Source organism: Ixodes scapularis, unplaced genomic scaffold (genome assembly GCF_016920785.2).
Source record: "Ixodes scapularis isolate PalLabHiFi unplaced genomic scaffold, ASM1692078v2 PGA_scaffold5__190_contigs__length_132052651, whole genome shotgun sequence".
Lineage (NCBI taxonomy): Eukaryota > Metazoa > Arthropoda > Arachnida > Ixodida > Ixodidae > Ixodes > Ixodes scapularis.
The window spans coordinates 55922246-55940921 of NW_024609880.1; the positions used below are offsets into that span (position 1 = coordinate 55922246).

The 18676-nt window shown below is 45.6% G+C and overlaps 1 protein-coding gene and 1 pseudogene across 1 annotated transcript; both read left to right on the top strand.

Moving 5' to 3' along the window:
* The first annotated feature begins 1724 nt into the window (after positions 1 to 1724).
* Positions 1725 to 7767, top strand: LOC121838138 (annotated as a pseudogene).
* Positions 7768 to 13316: 5549 nt separating this feature from the next.
* On the top strand, positions 13317 to 17828 carry LOC121838139 (the record flags this gene model as incomplete). Its single annotated transcript, XM_042294214.1, has 2 exons — positions 13317 to 13326; positions 16360 to 17828. Coding segments are annotated over exons 1-2 (1479 nt in total), but the record flags the coding sequence as incomplete, so codon positions are not given.
* Between the last annotated feature and the right edge of the window lie 848 nt (positions 17829 to 18676).

The window sequence follows — 18676 nt, forward strand, 5'->3', positions numbered from 1 at the left end:
GTGGGGTGCGCTTGGGCGCGGGCCAGAATCCGACTACGACGCCTTAGCAAGGCCTCGTAATCGGATTATGACGCTTCCAAGCGCACCCCCGCCTGCCCCAGCCGAGCAGAGAAAGGAGAGCTGGGGAGGAGGAAGCAAACGAAACGCTGGAGGGGAGAGGAGGGAACACCCCCCTCTCCCCAGCATTCCGTCGTTCTGTCCGCTTCCTCCTCCCCAGCCTTCCTTTCCCTGTTTCTGAGTGCTTTACGGTCGGAGTAACCTCCGACCATAAAGTTGACATTTGTGTACCCTTCGTGGCTGTCAACGTTATTAGATTAGCTCAGTGAGAGGATATTCTCGGCAGGGGGTGAGAGGGGGTGAGAGGAAGAGGATATTCTCGACAGAGAAGATGCTGAAAGTTAATTTGCGTATGAAGGCCCGTTCACACTCTTGCAGCCGAGTACGACCGAGAGAGACCAGACCGGTTTTTAAGCCTATTGCGACCTCTTGGGACCGGATGCGCTGCAGCGGGGCTGGTCCTAAGAGGTCGCAAGAGGCTTAAAAACCGGTCTGGTCTTTCTCGATCGTACTCGGTTGCAAGAGTGCGAACAGGCCTTGACACGTGAACAGTACTATGGACATGGTATACAAAAATAAATACATTAACATTAAAGAAATATTCCAACCAAATGTATTAGATGTGCATGCCAAACAGTGCGCAAATTTCAAGGAAAAGAAATGCTCATGATGTATCCGAAATAATAAAAAGGTGTGATTTCTTGCCGAAATTTGAACTTCTCAAGTCTCGTTTCGAAACCCTGTAAATTGTTTTCGGGGACAATACACATAACTCCGCATTAAAGGGATACTACAACGAAATTTCGGCGCTCATTTTTTGGTCTATATGTGTTCAAAAAAGCAGTATCAGATGGAACATACCAATATCTTGTTAAAAAAGTCTCGAAAAGGAATTTTAAAACGAATTAAACGATTAGCAAAGAGCACCTGGTGGATGTCGCTAACGCCTCGTTTGTAATGCTCGTCTAAGAACCTTGACAGCTAGTGACGGAGGTTGTCTCGTCTCCGGTCACGACGAGAGAAGGGGGGAAGCAGGAACTCCCCTCTTCCCGAGAATCCCTTTTGTGTGTCGCAGAAGTCGCTATTGTCCCCCTAGAAGATTATAGAAGATTAACCAGTCACTCAAAATTCGTACAAAAGCAGCCGCTTCGGTGGCTGGAACGACTAGGCCATTCTCTCGACGTCAGCCTCGCCGTAGCTTTGCTCGTCTTGAGACGACCTACGTCACGATTGCGTTGGATGTCACGTGCTCTAAGCTGGGCCTTCTCCGAGCGCTTGCCAGAGTGGGCCGTTTATAACGAAAAATACAGCCACCAGGATCAAAATACAAACGTGCGATTGTCATTTACGGATATTGTGGATCATATTCAGCCTATTTTTGAACACGACGGGAATATTTTAAATTTCGTTGAAGTATCCCTTTAATGGCGTCCGCACGCACGTTTTCGCGGCTCCGCTTCTGCCTTATTTTTGTTACACTACTCAAGCTACGTCTAGACGACTTTACGGGCCTCGAGATTCATGAGCGTTCCAGGCATCCCCTGACCCGTCAGCAGACCGACCCACCCCTCTCCAGCTGGGTTGCCGTTGGGCCTACGACGACGCTTAGGCCTAACCGGCCGGGCTACTCGCCGGATCGCCGTCGGTCCTCCGCCGCTGGCTTCACGATGCACGCTCATCGTCACCACATCGTCTGGTGCCTGCTTCTCGCAGGCGATATCGCTCCCAACCAGAGTGTCGAACCGAAATTTTTATCGGTTCGGTTCCGGTTCAGTTCCGGGGAGCAAAAAATAACGGTTCAAACCGGTTCGAACCGGTTCGAACCGGTCTGAACCGCTAAATTGAGAATATATTCTTCGCGTTGTTCTGGCAATATACACTATTTACGCCGTGAAACGATTAACTACATACAGGGGCGGATGCAGGAATTTCCTGAGGGGGGGGGGGGGGGGGGGGGTCAGGTGCTGGTCAGCCTACCATATGTTTAGGAACCCCCTCCCCCCCTCCTTCGTTTTACGTCCTAAAATTTACACAAGCAGAAATCAAGAGGGGGGTCAGGACATCCGGACCCCCCCTCTAAATCCGCCCCTGACTACATAGTTTCTTCGATCGTCCGTGCAAGTTACTTTTGTTTTTAGGAGCCAAAAATATTAAACTCAGTTATTCAATTTTGACGCAAGAGTAGAAGAAAATTTACATTAATATACATGACGTCGTGTTCATACGACTCAAAATCCCTTTGTTTACCAGTAACATATATTTTACCTGAATCAAAATGTTTAAGTACAATAGTAAAGAGTTGAGCTGGTTGGTACATACCTGTATATAGATCAGCTTCAAATTTAGAACTATACTGCATTTTATTGTGCTTTCTTCATGTTTAAGTAAAATTCTAAAGTTCAAGCTGATCTATTTACACGGTATAAAATGTTGTCGCAAAGTGATGTAGGTCGCCTAAAATACCCGTGATTGGTACAACTTTGTGTCGCAGTGTTAAAAATGAAATTGTGATTGTGTCCTTGAACTAAGGAATTAATTACATCACATAAAATTATGAAATGAGCACCTCGTGATCATGCTAATTATGAAATAAGGTTTACGAAATACACTTCACAATATATATGTATATGGTGACGACATTACTGAGCTAAAAGCAATGAAATTTTCAGAATGTAACAAAAGTTTTAGGATAATTTCTTTCAGTCTATTTTTTATAGAAACACCGAGCGACAATACCCAAATGCTTGTTGTTCTAACCAAATATTGTTTACACTCAGCACCTCACGCATGCCACTAATCATGCAACAAGAAGTAATCGCAGTTGTTCACTCTAATCTATACGCACCTTCGCTCTCAGATCGAATCTGGCCGAAAATAGCGCTTGCCCAAGTGAACGTTTTCTTATGCAGAATAAGCTGGCATAGTCTGACTGTTGAGGTTTGTTCTAGACAAGATGCCGGTCAATTTATTTTGCAAATGAGCATTACCTTTCCTAACTGATTTTAACTCGATAGCGTTAAGGAGCTCATGTCGCAGAAAAGTCGATGTCGGCGGCGTGACTGGAAAATCCTGATTGGTCGATAGATTCATGACGTCAGAGCTACGTACCCTCGCGCAAGAATTTCAAGCAACCCACAATGCTCACGTGAAACGTTACATCACGCGTGGAATGAGAGTGATTAAAACGTGACATGTAATGCGAAATAAAGGTCGCCGTATGTCTCAAATGATTTCACTTTTGAAAGTAATTAGGTTGCCTTAAAGAAAAAAAATTAAAAATATTAGGCGGAATACGAACCCACGACCCTTTAGTTGCGAGTCAGACGCTTTTCACTAGGAACGCCGCGAGCGTCTGACACGACAAAAACGTGCTTTTTGGTAAGAGCGTTTTTGCAAGCAAAGTAGCTTCCGGAGTCACGCTTTTTGGTCTGCGCCAAAGATGCAGGGAAGAGGAACCTTTACAACGCAGTATGTTCTTTAAACTCCCCCTCCCCCCCTCCCCCCCACACACGCACTTTTTTATACAGCGGTGGTGTTAAGATCTAGTTTCCCCAGTGTCGTGTCCGTCAGCAAACAAATGATGACACTAAACTCTGGACAGCTACCGCCATCTATAAATGACGACGGCAACGAGACAACCGACTTGCCGGTTGTCTGGTTGCCGCCGTCGCGCATAGATGGCGGCAACCTCTTCAGCCTTTCCACTCTGGCTTGCCGACTTGCGGCCGGCCATTACTTCATTTACACCATAGTACAGCTTCGCTGGTCTTCCTCCTTCACCAGAGTGGAAAGGCTGAAAGTATTCCTGAGGAATTGCCTCCTCCGTTGGTGTGTGTTCATTCGACAATTTGACACTTGTTAACCGCAACCCTTCATTGCTTTTATTTTGCACCCCGCGAAGTTTAGATGGGTCATAAAATGACATCGGGTTGGAATGTTCATGACTTTTCCGAGGCGTACTGGTCCTCCGGCCCAAGTACACTCGCACAGGCCGCCACTAATTCAGAAGCTTCTTTGTCGCGGTGAAATTGCGAGGATTAAATGAGACTATTTCTTTTAGTCCTGCCTACCCAAAGATTGATGTCGAAATTGTAGGATCAAAACCACCCGCCTGACGACAGTCGAGCGCGAATCATGGATTGGACAGGAGGACTGCGTGAGCACCGTACATCGGCTCGTAACAATCAATGTCTTGGCAGACACTCGGGTAGTGGCTCGTGTCCAACCACTGCGGTGATGAGAATAGCCGAACTCTAACAATGCCTGGAGCTGAGCACGCGTTTTCTTCCTTTAAAACCCCCGCGCGTGGGTATGATTAACGTTGGCGGCATAAGATAGGCACCAGGCCACATGGCCGCTTTTGGCTCCGAGTTGAGGGGATGAACGATGCTCATACTTCTCGAATTTTTTGGCGACTGCCATTGCCTAGAATAAATAGCAAACCCAAGTTCAAGCAGTTATTAACGTTAGGGAGTGATCCTGAGTAGTATTTAGTGATGTATAGAAATATTTTTATAGCCCCTTTAAGCAAAGTACAGAGGGAGTCGAAACTTGGGCAATAACTTGAGAACGACGCTCGTCTGAGACAGCAACTGCCAACATTCGGCTGTCTCTCTGAGGTCACTAAAATATCTTTTTTTTTTAGTATTCCTTCCGTACACACGTGTAGTTCTATGTAACGTCATATTAATAAGTCGCATTTAGTAATTTCAGTACTTCTATTCTCAGGGACATCTTTCGGATGCAGTTCAGCAGCAACGAAAAAATATTTGGGTGCCTCAATAATGTAAAATGGGTCTTGCAACATTTTTTTCTTGTACTTTCAATAAATAGTGTTAAGAAATAACCCCATAACGTTGATAGCTTGCGGAAACATCCATTAGTTTTCCCCTAGTAGCAGATGCAGAAAAAATAAAGGAAAGAGACTGCTGTCATTATCTCCTCAACTCGCAATTTAAACAAGCGGCCACGTGATCTGATACCGCCAGTGTTCATCACAGTCATGCTCTGGGCGGCTAGGGTTTGGAAAGCAAAAGCTTGGGCAGAGCTTTGGATATTGTTAGAGTTGGGCTATTATCATATGTAATTGACATGAGCTGTTACCCAAATGTTTGGTGGTGCTGAATGTCATGAACCCGAGCACTCGACTAGGGGTTATGAAAATCGCTTACGTCACGGTGTCACGTTACTCTCGGTGCGAAATCGTGATGTCATGTTACGTCATGCTGTCAACAATGTTAATACATCAAGTGACTTCCTCAAATTAAATCGAGTTGACGCAGTGAGTCATGTGACGTCACGAGGTCACGTGACAACATGTATTGACACCATGTCGTGACGTGACGTGACACATGGTTAATCATAGTGCCATGAAAACCAACAACTTACCATACTTTTCAATTCTGTATATGACGATTTGATCCATAGATAGAAATACAGCCGCCAATTTTTTATTCCCATACGTTCATTTTGTGATACTAACGAAAAAAAAAAAAGAAATATTACCTTGAACCGTTTTGAACCGGTTACCGTTATAGTTTTTTTTGGTTCGGTTCCGGTTCAGTTCCAAGATGGCGGCGAAGATTTCGGGTCGGTTCAGTTCCGGTTCGGCTAAAAATAACGGTTCTGTTCCGGTTTTCGGTTTGGTTCGGCTCCGGTTCGACACCCTGCTCCCAACCCGGGTCCGCAGCAAACTACTTGCGCCTGTTGCACGAAGCGGGTACGGGACAACCAAGCCGCTCTCTGTTGTGACACTTGTGAGGGGTGGTTCCACCGCGGCTGCGTCCACATGTCGCTGGGACAATACCGCCGACTGGGCTCCTGCAGCGATCCGTGGATGTGCATGGTGTGTTCGCTGCCGCACTTCTCGGACGATTATTTCGACGTCCCTAGCAAAGCTCCTTGCCCCCTTTCACCGTCGCCAACCCCCGACATCGCGGACGGCCTCGGGTCGGTGCCGGAAACCAAACCCATCCTTCTGATGTCAACAAGGGGTTGATGCTATGGTACACTAACTGCCGTAGTGTCAAGAACAAGATTTTTGACCTCCAAGCCACTGTCGCATCACTCGCACGTCCTGCCGTCATCCTCCTAACCGAAACCTGGCTCGATCCCGGGGTCCACGACAGCGAGCTCTTCGATACCTCTTACACGGTGTTCCGGAAGGACAGACACGGGAGGGGTGGTGGTGTCCTCATCGCAACACCGCCCAGTCTCTGCGTTAATCGCAGGGAGGATCTTGAGTCCTCAGACCTCGAAGCTGTCTTCGTGGAGGTGTTCCTCCCGCGTGGGATTGTTCTGCTTGCTTGTGTGTACTGCCCACCCAATCGCCGCGAAGAATCTTACTCACTCTTGGACGCCTCGCTCTTTCGCGTGAGATTCGAGTGCTACAAGGATGTCGTCCTTCTTGGCGACTTCAACTCCCATATTGACTGGTGGAGCCGCCAAGAACCTTATCCTAGCGACCTCACCGATGATATCCTCCTTGACGTCACATCTGCTGTGGGCCTCCAACAAGTGTGCCGCGCCGCCACCTACCAAGCCCAGCTAGCGCAGGGCTGTGCCTCATCATTTCTCGATCTAGTTTTTACCACAGACATCACTCGGATGCTCTCCTGTGACGTGTATCCTGGCCTGTCCGGGAGCGACCACCAAGCAATAGAGGTTGAGTATGCCACTTGTCTCCCTCGGAAAGGCCGGTTCGCGTGGACTCTGTGGAACTTTTACCAGACCGACCATGCCCATATGGCTAAGTTAGCACATCTTGCACCCTGGTGTCTTACCACGGGAGACGGTTGCGCTGACAACTACGAACTTTGGTGCGACTTTGTTGGCGCCATCCATAAAGAATGCGTACCATGCTCGCGTAGCTCCACGCGAAGGAAGAGGTCCCCTTGGATCACCCCCGAAATCAAGAAAATGGCTAGCCGGAAACGAGCCCTCTTCAAACGTGCCGCTCGTACACAGTGCCAGATTTCACTTCAGAGGGCTAAAGACTTGCAGCGTCCAATCACATCTGCCATCTCTCGTGCTCACAGTGCTTACGCCCACACCATCTCTATTAAGGCAAAAAAGGACCCCACGCTGTTCTGGCAGTATTTCAATGGGCTGCAGTCTAGCCGACAGCGTCCCTGTTTCTCCCGAGACCATCACCCCATCTCGTCCCCCAGGGACATAGCCCAACTCTTCGCTTCCCAGTTCTCCTCTGCTTTCAGCCACAACTCCTCTACTCCAGATCCCGACCTTCTTGTGCAAACTATCGAAGCTTCCACCTCCCAGCCTGTAACCTGCCTTCCAAATTTGTGCTTGTCTCTCGACGACCTGCATGAAGCTGCCCGACTGATCCGGCCCTCCCACTGTGCTGGGCCTGACCTGCCCGCCCCTACTTTCATCAAGTCCCTATTCCCTTACCTATCTTTCTCCTTGCTCTCACTTTTTCAATCCTTTCTCGACCACTCCTACGTGCCCTCCGCCTGGAAGAAGGCCCTTGTGACACCAGTTCACAAGGGTAAAGGGAAACCTCTCAACGACCCTTCCAGATACAGGCCCATCTCTATTACTTCTATCCTCTGCCGCACATTTGAACGTGCACCATCAACCAGCACCTTCTTCGCTTTCTGGACAACAACGGCCTCCTTTCTGCCTCCCAGCATGGTTTTAGGCCCAATCGAAGCTGTGAATCAGCTCTCGCTACTATTGTTCACCACATAAGCAATAACCTGGATAACCGTTCCCCAACTGATATCATTCAACTAGACCTGTGCAATGCCTTTGATTCCCTCGACCACTCTATCCTCCTCCAGAAAATTGCACAATCCGGTATTCGTGGGCCCCTGCTGCTCTGGCTGAGCCGCTTTCTTATCGGTCGCTCCCACCGTGTGTTGTTCCATGGGAAGGCCTCCGATGAGTTCGCTGTCACCTCAGGGGTACCCCAAGGCTTAGTACTGGGGCCCAGATTATTCCTCTTGTATGTGAACGACATGCCTTCATCGCAAGAGTGTCTGCTGGTGCAATATGCAGACGACACCACCATACTGGCCCCAGCAGACATACCCCCTCCACGCCGGGTGTCCAGAGTATCCTGGACCAGATTGACTGTTGGGCAAGAACAAACTGCCTCTCAAATAGCTTCCACAAAAGTGCTGCAATGCGAGTCTCCAACAGCCGTTCCACTGTTCCTCCTGCATACTACTTGTCAGGCTCTCCCATTCCTAGTGTTCAGTTTCTCCCAATCCTTGGGGTTGTGTTCAGTTCAACCCTGGACCTCTCGCCTCAGATTGCAGACACTGTGTCCAGGGCCCGGCGGACTCTTGGCTTTGTCACACGTGTCTCAAGGAACTGGGGACATGAAACTTTCCGCGCTCTCTACATAGAGTAATATACACAAGGTAAAGAGCGGACACTGCCATAGGCCCCAGCGGCCCAGATAGACCAGTGACAGGTAGCGCTCCTAGCGGGCGGTATTAAGTGTAATCTGATTCCGTTTCCGGTCAAGTTAGTTTCGCTTTCGGTTTGGGCGTTTCTGCCCCGGTTCTCCGGTACCCTTCTCTCTCTCTTTCCTCCCCGCCTCGCTCGGCTCTCGGGAGCTCCTTGACTCCCGAAACCGCTGTTTTTTTGTTTTTTTTTGGTTTTTTTTTTTTTTTAATACTGATGCACTTTTGCTTTATTTTTTACGATAGAGTTCGTGCAAAACGTATCAAACAATATTTCAACTTACTTCACAAAGCATAAGTATATATATTTCTTGTTCTTTTTCTATTGTAAAGCATTGAAGTTACACAATCGCCGCACTGACTCCTGGCTGGTGGAGCATTTTGGGGTCAACAACAGTAAGTGGTTCGAACACATTTTATTGGACCACATTCATGTATACATGATTTACTTCAGAAGCTCTGTATGTTTTATACGAAAGAGATCGATACTCACAAAAATAAATGAATATGAACGACTTCGGCATATCGTACACTTCGTAATAGATTCTTAGCGGAACCAAGTTAACAAAACCTTTCCACGGAGAACATGCTGTATGATACATTCACTTTCACGCCGACTCGGGTACGGGAAGTAAGTGCAAAAATAAATAAGACATCGCTATCATTACCAGTCATAAGAGTATAATAACAGTGCGAAGCACACGCCGGATAGTACAAATTCCCGATTTCCGGCAAATATAAAAAAACACCAATTTGCATAGCCTCAAACTCACTGCGGGCGAGCCATTACCAAACAATGAGAACTCTATTCGAAATCTGACAAGATTCAACGTCCCTAAACATTGCCCGAAATTGTTCAGAAAAGAAATATGGCTTCAGAAAAAAGCGGCTAAAAAACTATGGACAGTGGATACAAAAGTGGATACATTTTCTTTCAAATATTTTTAGCCTCTATACACTATTTTCTATCAAAATTTTGTAGAAAGTGGACAAATATTTTTGTTAGGGAGCCGTGATACACATTCGCTGGAAAAAGGGGAAACAAATATTTGGAGAGCAAGCTGCACCGCCCACTTAAGCACTTTTTGTTTTTGGTTTGGTAACCGCCTCTGTTAATACACTATTAACAGTTAAACCTGTCTCGTTCTTATTAACCACTGAAGAGTGCAACCAAACTTTGTCCGAATTCCGGTTAAGAAATCAAACATGTCAACACAAGCGTATTCTGCAAAACAACTTTAAAAAACCCTTTGTGGTACTCCTCTGGGCAAAGGCTAAAACCACCCAGACCTCAAAGTGTGCTATACAAGGCGGCACAGACTCCTCGAACATGTGTCACACTCTCTATTATGGGAAGAAAGTGATTTTCTAGTTGCTGAATAAAATGAAAGGCAGCCTGTGATGGTACTACTAAGTTCCCGAAGAATTTTCCAGGCACGTGGTATGCTTTAGGAACAAGACAGTACTGGTGAGGCCTGGTCAAGTTATTAGACTCATCCGATAGCAGCTGAGAACAGCCACAGGTGTAAGTTGTCTGCTCAAGCAAAAGCTTGATCGAATAGCCCCAAACATAATAAAAAAAGTGGACGAGTCATCAATTATGTTAGACCTGATGTCTGATGCCAGCTCAGAAATATCCTCTAGTGGCGGGAAGTTATCAATTGGAAGACATTCCACAATGTCTGAAATTAAACTTTCATGGTGCGAAGATATTTGCAACTCCTTTAGGAGGTCAGCCTTGTGATCCTCTACGTTTTCATTGTCCGACAGTTTGAACAGTTTCTTTATCCAGAGGTGTTTTAGTCCTGAGGAGAACTGATCCACATTTGGGTTTGTGTTGCAGCCCAGCATTTGTCGTATATAGCTCCAAAAACGTTCTCAAGTGTGTCTTGCTGCAGGCGTCGTGTAAGTAAGAACTTCAAGTCATGGCTGCTTGAAAGCTCATCACAGAGCATGAGGAAACTTTTTATAGTAACTTGCCACCCAATGATGGCTTATGGCTGCCTCCTACTTTGCAACTGCCATGCTGAAATCCATCCGAGTTACTGGTGGAAAAAATCAAGTATTTCAGATTCTCCCTTCAGATTGGCATGACGCAAATTCTGCCCTGTCTTCTTGAATTTTTTAGCTATTTAGACAGTCAAAAAGTATGCACATCCTATCACAGAACAAGGCTGTAGCCATGGCTGCCTCAGGAAGTTCCTTGGCATAAACAAGGGATATGATTGCAAGAAAGAGTAGACCTGTGGGGCACAATTTTCTTCCATGTTACAGAAAGGTTCTTGAAAAAATGTTTCTCTCAGTAAGTTTCGGAGCCAATTGCAAGCTCATCTCATGGATAGAACAATAAAGTTCAACAATAGAAGACCACTCAATGACCTCATTTCAAATGCAAAGTTTGTGGCTTGGAGATTGCTCTTGGTTGTTTTGGGAAGGTGTGGAACATCAAAGACAAAGTAAACGTGTTCGTTGCCAACTTCAAGAAATGGCTTATCACTACACACACCAAGCTGATGTTTGAAGCCCCCTAACCACAGACCACACAGCCTTTACTGTAAAGCCAACAGTCTTAAAGGGGCGATGCACTGATATTTTTATTTTGCGCAAATACCGCTCAGAACGAATCCTTGACGTTAATGATCTGTGAAATACCCGTTCGTTTTCACCACACGCAATCGAAGTCGCAGAAAAAAATTAAGAAAAACGAGCAGAGTTCACCCCTCAACTCGAAGCCATAACAAGCGGCCCCGTGATCTGGAGCCGATTATATGCCGCCAATGTTGATCATAGCCATGCGCTGGGGTTGGCAAGGCACAGGACACACGCTGAGTTCAAGACATTGTTATGGTTCGGCTGTTGTCGTCATTGCAGCGATTGGACACAGGACACTACCCGAATGTTTCTCGAGCTATTGATTATCACGAGCCCAAATCGAGTGTCCACGCCATGCTCGGGTCCAATCTATGAGCCGTATTCAAATATCGTCACTGGGCGGTACTGCTACCGCCCAGCTACGTCATCAGGTTTTTCGAAGGAGAGATTGAATGAAAACACTCGGTTTTGTCCTCGAACTTACAGCGCAACAAAGAAGTTTCTTGGTCAGTGGCGTTGCGTGCGAATATCCTTGAGTCCCACTAGTGCCAGTAAGCGTGTGTAAAGTGAAGACCATTCCTATTGAATATCGTTGCACCGCCCCTTTAAGCTCCCGAATGAGAGAAATGAGGAGACTGCGTTAAACAGAAGACGTTGTTGGAGTGTGCACAACAGTGTATGCAAGGGGCTAAACGCACCTCCTGGAAATTTCAGACAGCATAACAACCAAGGCTCTATCTGCAATGTTAGAGGTTCGTTCAACACCGTTATCTGTAAACCCATGGACAATGTCGTGTGCTGGGTCGTAAGTTAAATTCTTTTTTTAAAACAATCTCATCGGAATTCAACATGCACACAGGTTCAAGTGCAGCCAGACAGCCCGGCGGAAACAACAGCGCGAGAAGCTCGAACCGATCGGCTGCACGAATTCACGCCGAGCATGCGAGCACGCGGGCGGTCATGCGTCCCCTTGATTGATGCAAAGTCGACCGAACATGATGCAGCAGAAAGCACAGATGGACGGCACGCACGGCACAGACGAACGACGCAGGGACGAGCAAAGGCCATGCAGAATGATGCAAAAGCGACGGCGTGCAGGCAGGCAGGCCATGGCAGGCGCCATTCATCACGTGCTTTTTGTGACGCATTCGATTTAAGCTATTTAGCCGTTGTAAGTACTTTAAACAGTTTTAAAGCATTGCCAATTAAAAAATAAATAGTTTTCACAAAAAGAGTTTTAATTAATTTTAACCAAATTGCAGAAAAGCGCCACGTAGCGGAGGGTATGAAACGCACTATCTGGGCCGCGAATCGGCTCCTGTGTCCTCTCTTTACGTTTACTATATTACTCTATGCTCTCTACACTGCCTTAGTCCTGCCTCGTCTGGAATACTGCTGCTCCGTGTGCGGGACCCTTCCAGGCTCACCTCATCGACAGGCTGGAGGGCGTGCAGCGCCGGGCTACTCGAACACTTCATTCTCGGATGTTGGGCCGGCAAGTTCCTGTGCCGCCATATGACGCTCGCCTTAAGGCCCTCGGGTGGCAGAGCCTCTGCCACCGCCGGAAAGTGGCTCAGGTTGGGCTCCTTTGTAGATTGCTCGACGGGTCCATGAGTGATACCCACCTTCACTCATGCATCAGGATCGGGAAGCGATCCGGGCAGCCAGAACTCCTGCACGCCCGAACAGTACGCCACTCGCACTCCGTACTCCCCGCCGCCCTCAGAGACTTTCTTGCGGCCCCCCCTGTCGATTCGATCTCCACTCCCCAACAACCGTGACGAGTCCGCTGCCTTGCGCCGTGCATTTTCACGGTCAAAGCACCTAAAATGAATCTACGCCATGATCAGTGTTCGGTTTCACTTTGTTTTTATTTGTTCTTTGTTATTGTTGTTGTTTGTTTTGTTATTTCATGCCCTGGGTGGTTGGCTGACAGGCACTCTAGTGTACGGGCTCCCGCCTTTCTGTCTTCGCCTCGCAAGCCACCCGGGGTTCATTACTCTTGCAAATAAAGATTATTATGATTATTATTATTATTATAAAGGGGGAAATTAGTTATGCTCCGCCTGGAGTCGAGCTTTTGTTTACTACGCTTCTTGAGGTACCAACGGGTATAGGTGGATACATTACATATAAATGGCACTTTCAACAACGAGGTTACGGGAGGCGGACTAAGACGAGTTGTTTCCCAGCCTTCTACCGTGAGGGGGAAATTTATTATCATACGTATATGACATGTCCACCTGTATGTCAGACAGTTTGGGCAAAAAAGAAAAACATTAATTTCGGTTCGAAAAGAATAAAAAAAGATTGAATTCTATATATTATATAGGTAGTCTTAGATTGTAGTATTTTTAAAGCCAACAAATTACTAATTGTGTCAGGCAAAATTTGTAAGCGTTAAGCATATACGCGTAGTTGAAAGTCGCCGCATGCTTGGTGAATTAATTTTCCTTGTCTGTTCACACGGCAGGTATAGAAGTGTCAGACAAACTCCCCTTGTACGTCCCCCAGATATACAAAGACAGCTGAGAAGATTGTAGTTTACGGTGGAAATCCTGAAGAACTTGGGACGCTAAGTAATTCATGCACACTGGAGAAAGCCTTTCTCATGTGCCTTGCGATCTATTACTTGAAGAACCCCAACAACGTCCTCGCACTTGCTCAGCCTTTGATTCTACTCCAGAAGATGGTGTGACCCAAAGACAGCGTCCCGAGAGGATTGATGAATGGAAAACTGAAAACGCTTCTGACAAGGTGGAGCCATAAAGACGGATGTGTGTCGTATGATAGCCATGAACTTACCAGAAACAGTTCATTCCCTTTGGCCCATCATATTCAAAGCACAATTTTGTTATTTTATTGTTGAGCGCAACTGTCTCTCATTCAAACATCGTCACGGACGTGACATTCTTCGGGGAAAACATTGAACCAACCGACAAGCTTTTTTTTTTTTTTTTTTTTAGTCGCGCAGTTGTGATTACTTTGTCAGTAGCAACACCAGTAGTCAAGTACGACACGCACACGTTCGATGTGCGTGCCGCAAATCACATATTTTTTACTTTGTTAAATACTTTTACATACTTAGATACTTTTTACATACTACATACTTTTTATGGCTCGTCAATGTTTTGCGTGTACAATTAAAAAAAACTTTGAAGTTTTGAGAATAAAAATATAAATTTGTAAACGTATTTCTGTCTGAAAGCTGCACAAGCGCATCTTTTTCTGTAAGACGTCCACATCAGAAAAACAACGAGTCTCGTGAACAGACATTGCAGAGAAACAATATTTAGAACTGCCTGAATGCAATCCGCATGTCACCAAATGCCCCCCCCCCCCCCCCCCCCCCCCGAAGAAAAAGAAATGGACCATTATTAACGGCATGGTACTGATTTGAGCGTTCCTCAGAAGTTGCTCTTGTGGCTCTTAGGCACATTCTTAGCCACTTTTGAGAGACACTCAAATGAGTCTCCTATCGTTAATAGTGCTGGGATTAATTTCATTTCCCGGGAGAAATGCATCTTGAGACATGCAGACTGTATTCAGGATGTTCAAAACGTATTTTTCTTTCTAGTGTCCCATTAAGCAAACAGAAAAATTACAAGGATATGAAATAGCATCATACAGTCAGCTTTCAATATATGCTTTCAGGAGAGGGAGGAAAGACGTGCTTCGAGTTGAATTTTGATATTCAAGTGATATACTTTAAGAGAACCGCAGATTTCCGCGGATGTGCTGCATGAAAGTTTATACACTATATTGTACACTCTAAAAAAAAGGGTATCACCTTACACCCTTTTGTCCCATATAATACACCCCAAAACTTCATTTCGACCGTACAACGCCCTATAGTCGAACACACGGCAAAAAATTTTACCAGGGGCTTGATAACGGTGCGATATAACTTATTAAATTGCTAAAGTACGTATCAAACACCGAAGAAAGAAAACACGGAGCTATTGCAGTACGGCCAAGAAAACTCCGATAATCTTTTTTTTTAGTCAATAATACGTACATCAGCTATCTTAATAAGTTGTACCAATCGGCTATCAAGCCCCTCGTAAACTTTGGGGCCGCCTGTTCGATTATGGGGTGCTGTACGTCGAATTGAAGTTTTACGGTGTATTATATGGGGCAAAAGGTGTAATAATAATACACCTTTTTTTCTGAGAGTGTACACGGGGTGTTTGTTTTCATTTGTGCATATTTTAGCCTAAAGAGAGGAGTGACCATTTCCTGCGTGCACTATCTTGACTCTGCGCATCGAGCTCGGCGGACCGATGGTGCAGAGTTTAACCGTCATGATCACTTGGCTAATTTGCTAGATTGTGTTAATTGACTCTAGAATTCTTCATCTTATAATAAGGTATGCTGCAATTTTAGTCTTGAAGGCAACCGCTGGTACTAAACTAATTTAGAGGATTTGCGAAAAGTAAATGAACGTCAAGATATTCATAGCACATGATTTTGTGCTTCTTTCAACCGATTTCGAAACGCCTCAGAAGGAGCGCCACAAGTTTTGCCCACAATAATGTTAAGAGAAGTGGCGCGTATTCATGACAGTCCGCCGTCGTCAACAACGTGTCTCCAGCCCTTCCACAGCGTTAGGACACTTTTACACAAGAATTACTGTGGCATCTGCCATATAACCTATGCATAGATAACTGCATTCACTGTGTGTCCTTGGCGAAGGCAAAAGTTACATGAGCAGATAATCTTTATGATCATTTCGCCAATTCACTAAATCATGTTAACTCTTTAATTAGTGAAAAGACGGTGAGAGTGCAGGCGAGCTGGTGGTAGCTAATCATGTCGTATTACACCTGAGACTGCGGTGGAAGAAATCGGAAGAACTTTCAGTAGAAGGAACAGACACAGAGAACGTCTCAAACTCAGCTAACTGGTTTATTTCTCTTTATTTCTTTTTATTTTTCTTTATTTCCCATTGTTAAGTCCTCGTCCCATGTGTGGGTTGTTTTGTATCTTTTGTATCCATCCGGTTTGAAATGTCTGCAACAAAGGAGTTTATCTGTAGAGTGTGGTTGGGAAAAAGTTCCGTGGGTACTTAAAGGCTGTTTGAGAAATAAACCAGTTAGCTGAGTTTGAGACGTTCTCTGTGTCTGTTCCTTCTACTGAAAGTTCTTCCGATTTCTTCCACCGCAGTCTCAGGTGTAATACGACATGATTAGCTACCACCAGCTCGCCTGCACTCTCACCGTCTTTTCACTAATAGTTCCGGAAGCAGGCTTATTTCCCTTCAACCATGGCCCCGCAGCTGTACCCCAACCAACCTCGCTGCTCCTTCAAGCATTCACGGTACTCGACAACCTGGGACGACGTTTGGCTGAATTGGAAGCGGAGGTCGCTTTCCTGGGCATCAGTTTGAGAAAGAGGTATGTGGATCCGAACCTCTTCAAACATCTATCATCCTCAAGATTCCCATGGAGCGCCAAAAAGAAGATTATCAAGGCATACAGACAAGGTGCGACCAAGAGAAGTGATGAACTACGACGGGCCTGTGAGCGCATCTGGACCATCCTTCGGGGCCAGCAATACAAGCACGATCAGGACTTCCAACGCTGGAACGCAGGAAAAAAGGTACTTTTTGACAGTCTTTGGAGCGTAAAGCGAAGAACAGTGTTAAGGAGCATCCAAAGGAACAATCAGACGACAGCATGTGGAAGACCACCAGACATCAACAATCAGTCCAATCTGACTATACCGCACGTGGTGAACCCATGCGAGGTGTCCATTTCTAGAAAGACGGAACAAACACTGGGGAATGGCCCAAAGTTTTGCATGAACGTGAAACCTTCAAGGGTAGATGTGTTTTCCGCAATTCAGACTATTTCGAAAGTGACGGGTCATGATGAAAGAGCCACGTTCGTGGATTGTGCTGTTGATAGAATGGACAAACTGATGAATGATAGCTTTCGAACTGAAAAGAGAGATTTTCGTGTCATAAGCGCAGCCGTGAAGGAACTAGAAAGGGGATCGCTGCGTCTGCTGCAGACTGACAAAAGTGGTATGTTCGGTGTCCTTCCGGAGACAGTGTTCAGAAGAAAGGCAGACGAAGCCCTCGGCGCAGTCTTCATTGAATGGAAAGGGAACATTAAGAAAATTAAGAAGAATATTGTTGAAATCTTCAAGGAAGATGAGATGGATAATTTGGCAAAACAAGTAGTTAACCAAACAAGGTCTTCGTTAAGTCTAAAATTTTTTTTGAAAGATCACAAACCGGATATGCCTTTTCGCACAGTAATCAACGAACTCGGAACGTGGCAGTGTAGCGTCTCGAAATTTTTGCAAAGAGGGTTGAATGTAATTCAACTGGAGGGGAGTCTTTCACTGAGAAATTCAGAGGCACTAATTGATGTTCTAGAGGGCTTTCATGGAAGACAATGCACTGTAATGTCAATGGACATTAAGGATCTATACTATTCGCTTGAGAAAGTGCGCTTGATGCAAAGAGTTCGGCAAGTGCTAGAGTTAAACCTGGTAAACTTTCAGTCCAGGACGGGCATCGCCGTCGACAGTTTCCTTTCACTTCTTGATTTGTACCTTCAAGCAACAGTTGTTGAATATAATGGGCAGAAATATGTTCAAAAAGATGGTGTATGCATTGGATCTTCGGTGGCTCCGATGTTAGCAGAAATCTATCTTAACACCTTAGATAGTAGCGTAAGTGAAACACTTAAAGAAAATAACTTGAATGGGTGCATTGTTAAAAGGTACGTGGATGATATTTTTATTTGCGCTTTTCGAGAGAATGAGGCTCAGGTTTTGGAATCGATTATAAAAACAGCAGCTCCGGAGCTTAGGTTTACAACTGAAAAACCTGAAAATGGGATCCTGCAGTTTCTAGATTTACGCGTACATGTCGAAGAAGGTCTTTGTTGGGAATACGGGAAAAAAGCCGGAAAACCTGTGTTAAGTAGAAAGAGTTGTCACGCCAAGTCGGTTAAAGCAGGGGTAGTTAAGTCCTTAGTAACAAACGCGTTGGGTAAATCATGCGCTCATTTTATGAGTAGTGCTGTGAAAGAACAGTGGAGGAGGCTAGAATCTGCCGGTTATGAAGAAGAATTCATTAAAAGACAATTAGAACTGAAATTTAACAACGAACCACGGGAAAAGGAAGCAAGAAAGAAGACAGCAGTAATCCCGTATTTCCACGGGATTTCCCACAACCTAAAGGCTCTCGCAAAAAAGTTCGGCGTGGACGTAGTTTTTTCTTCAGATTTAAAATTGAGCAGGTTGACGCCCTTTCTGTTGAACCACAAGGGTTGTCAGAAGGCCCATCGGGAACCTTCAGTTCCTTGCAAAGAGAGTGTAGTATATGAGATTCCGTTGACATGTGGATTTAAGTACGTGGGACAAACTTCAAGATGCCTTAATGACAGGTTACTAGAACACCAGAGAAATGTACGCACGCATGCGCCGAACTCCGAAATAGCAAAGCACATAGAGGAATGCAATAATTGTAATGCGCATTGGTCAGAGAAAGAAGTTCTGCATAAAGAGCGAAATGACATTAAGAGGGTCGTTAAAGAAACAATAAGAATAAGTTCTATCGGAAACTGCATAAGCCAAGC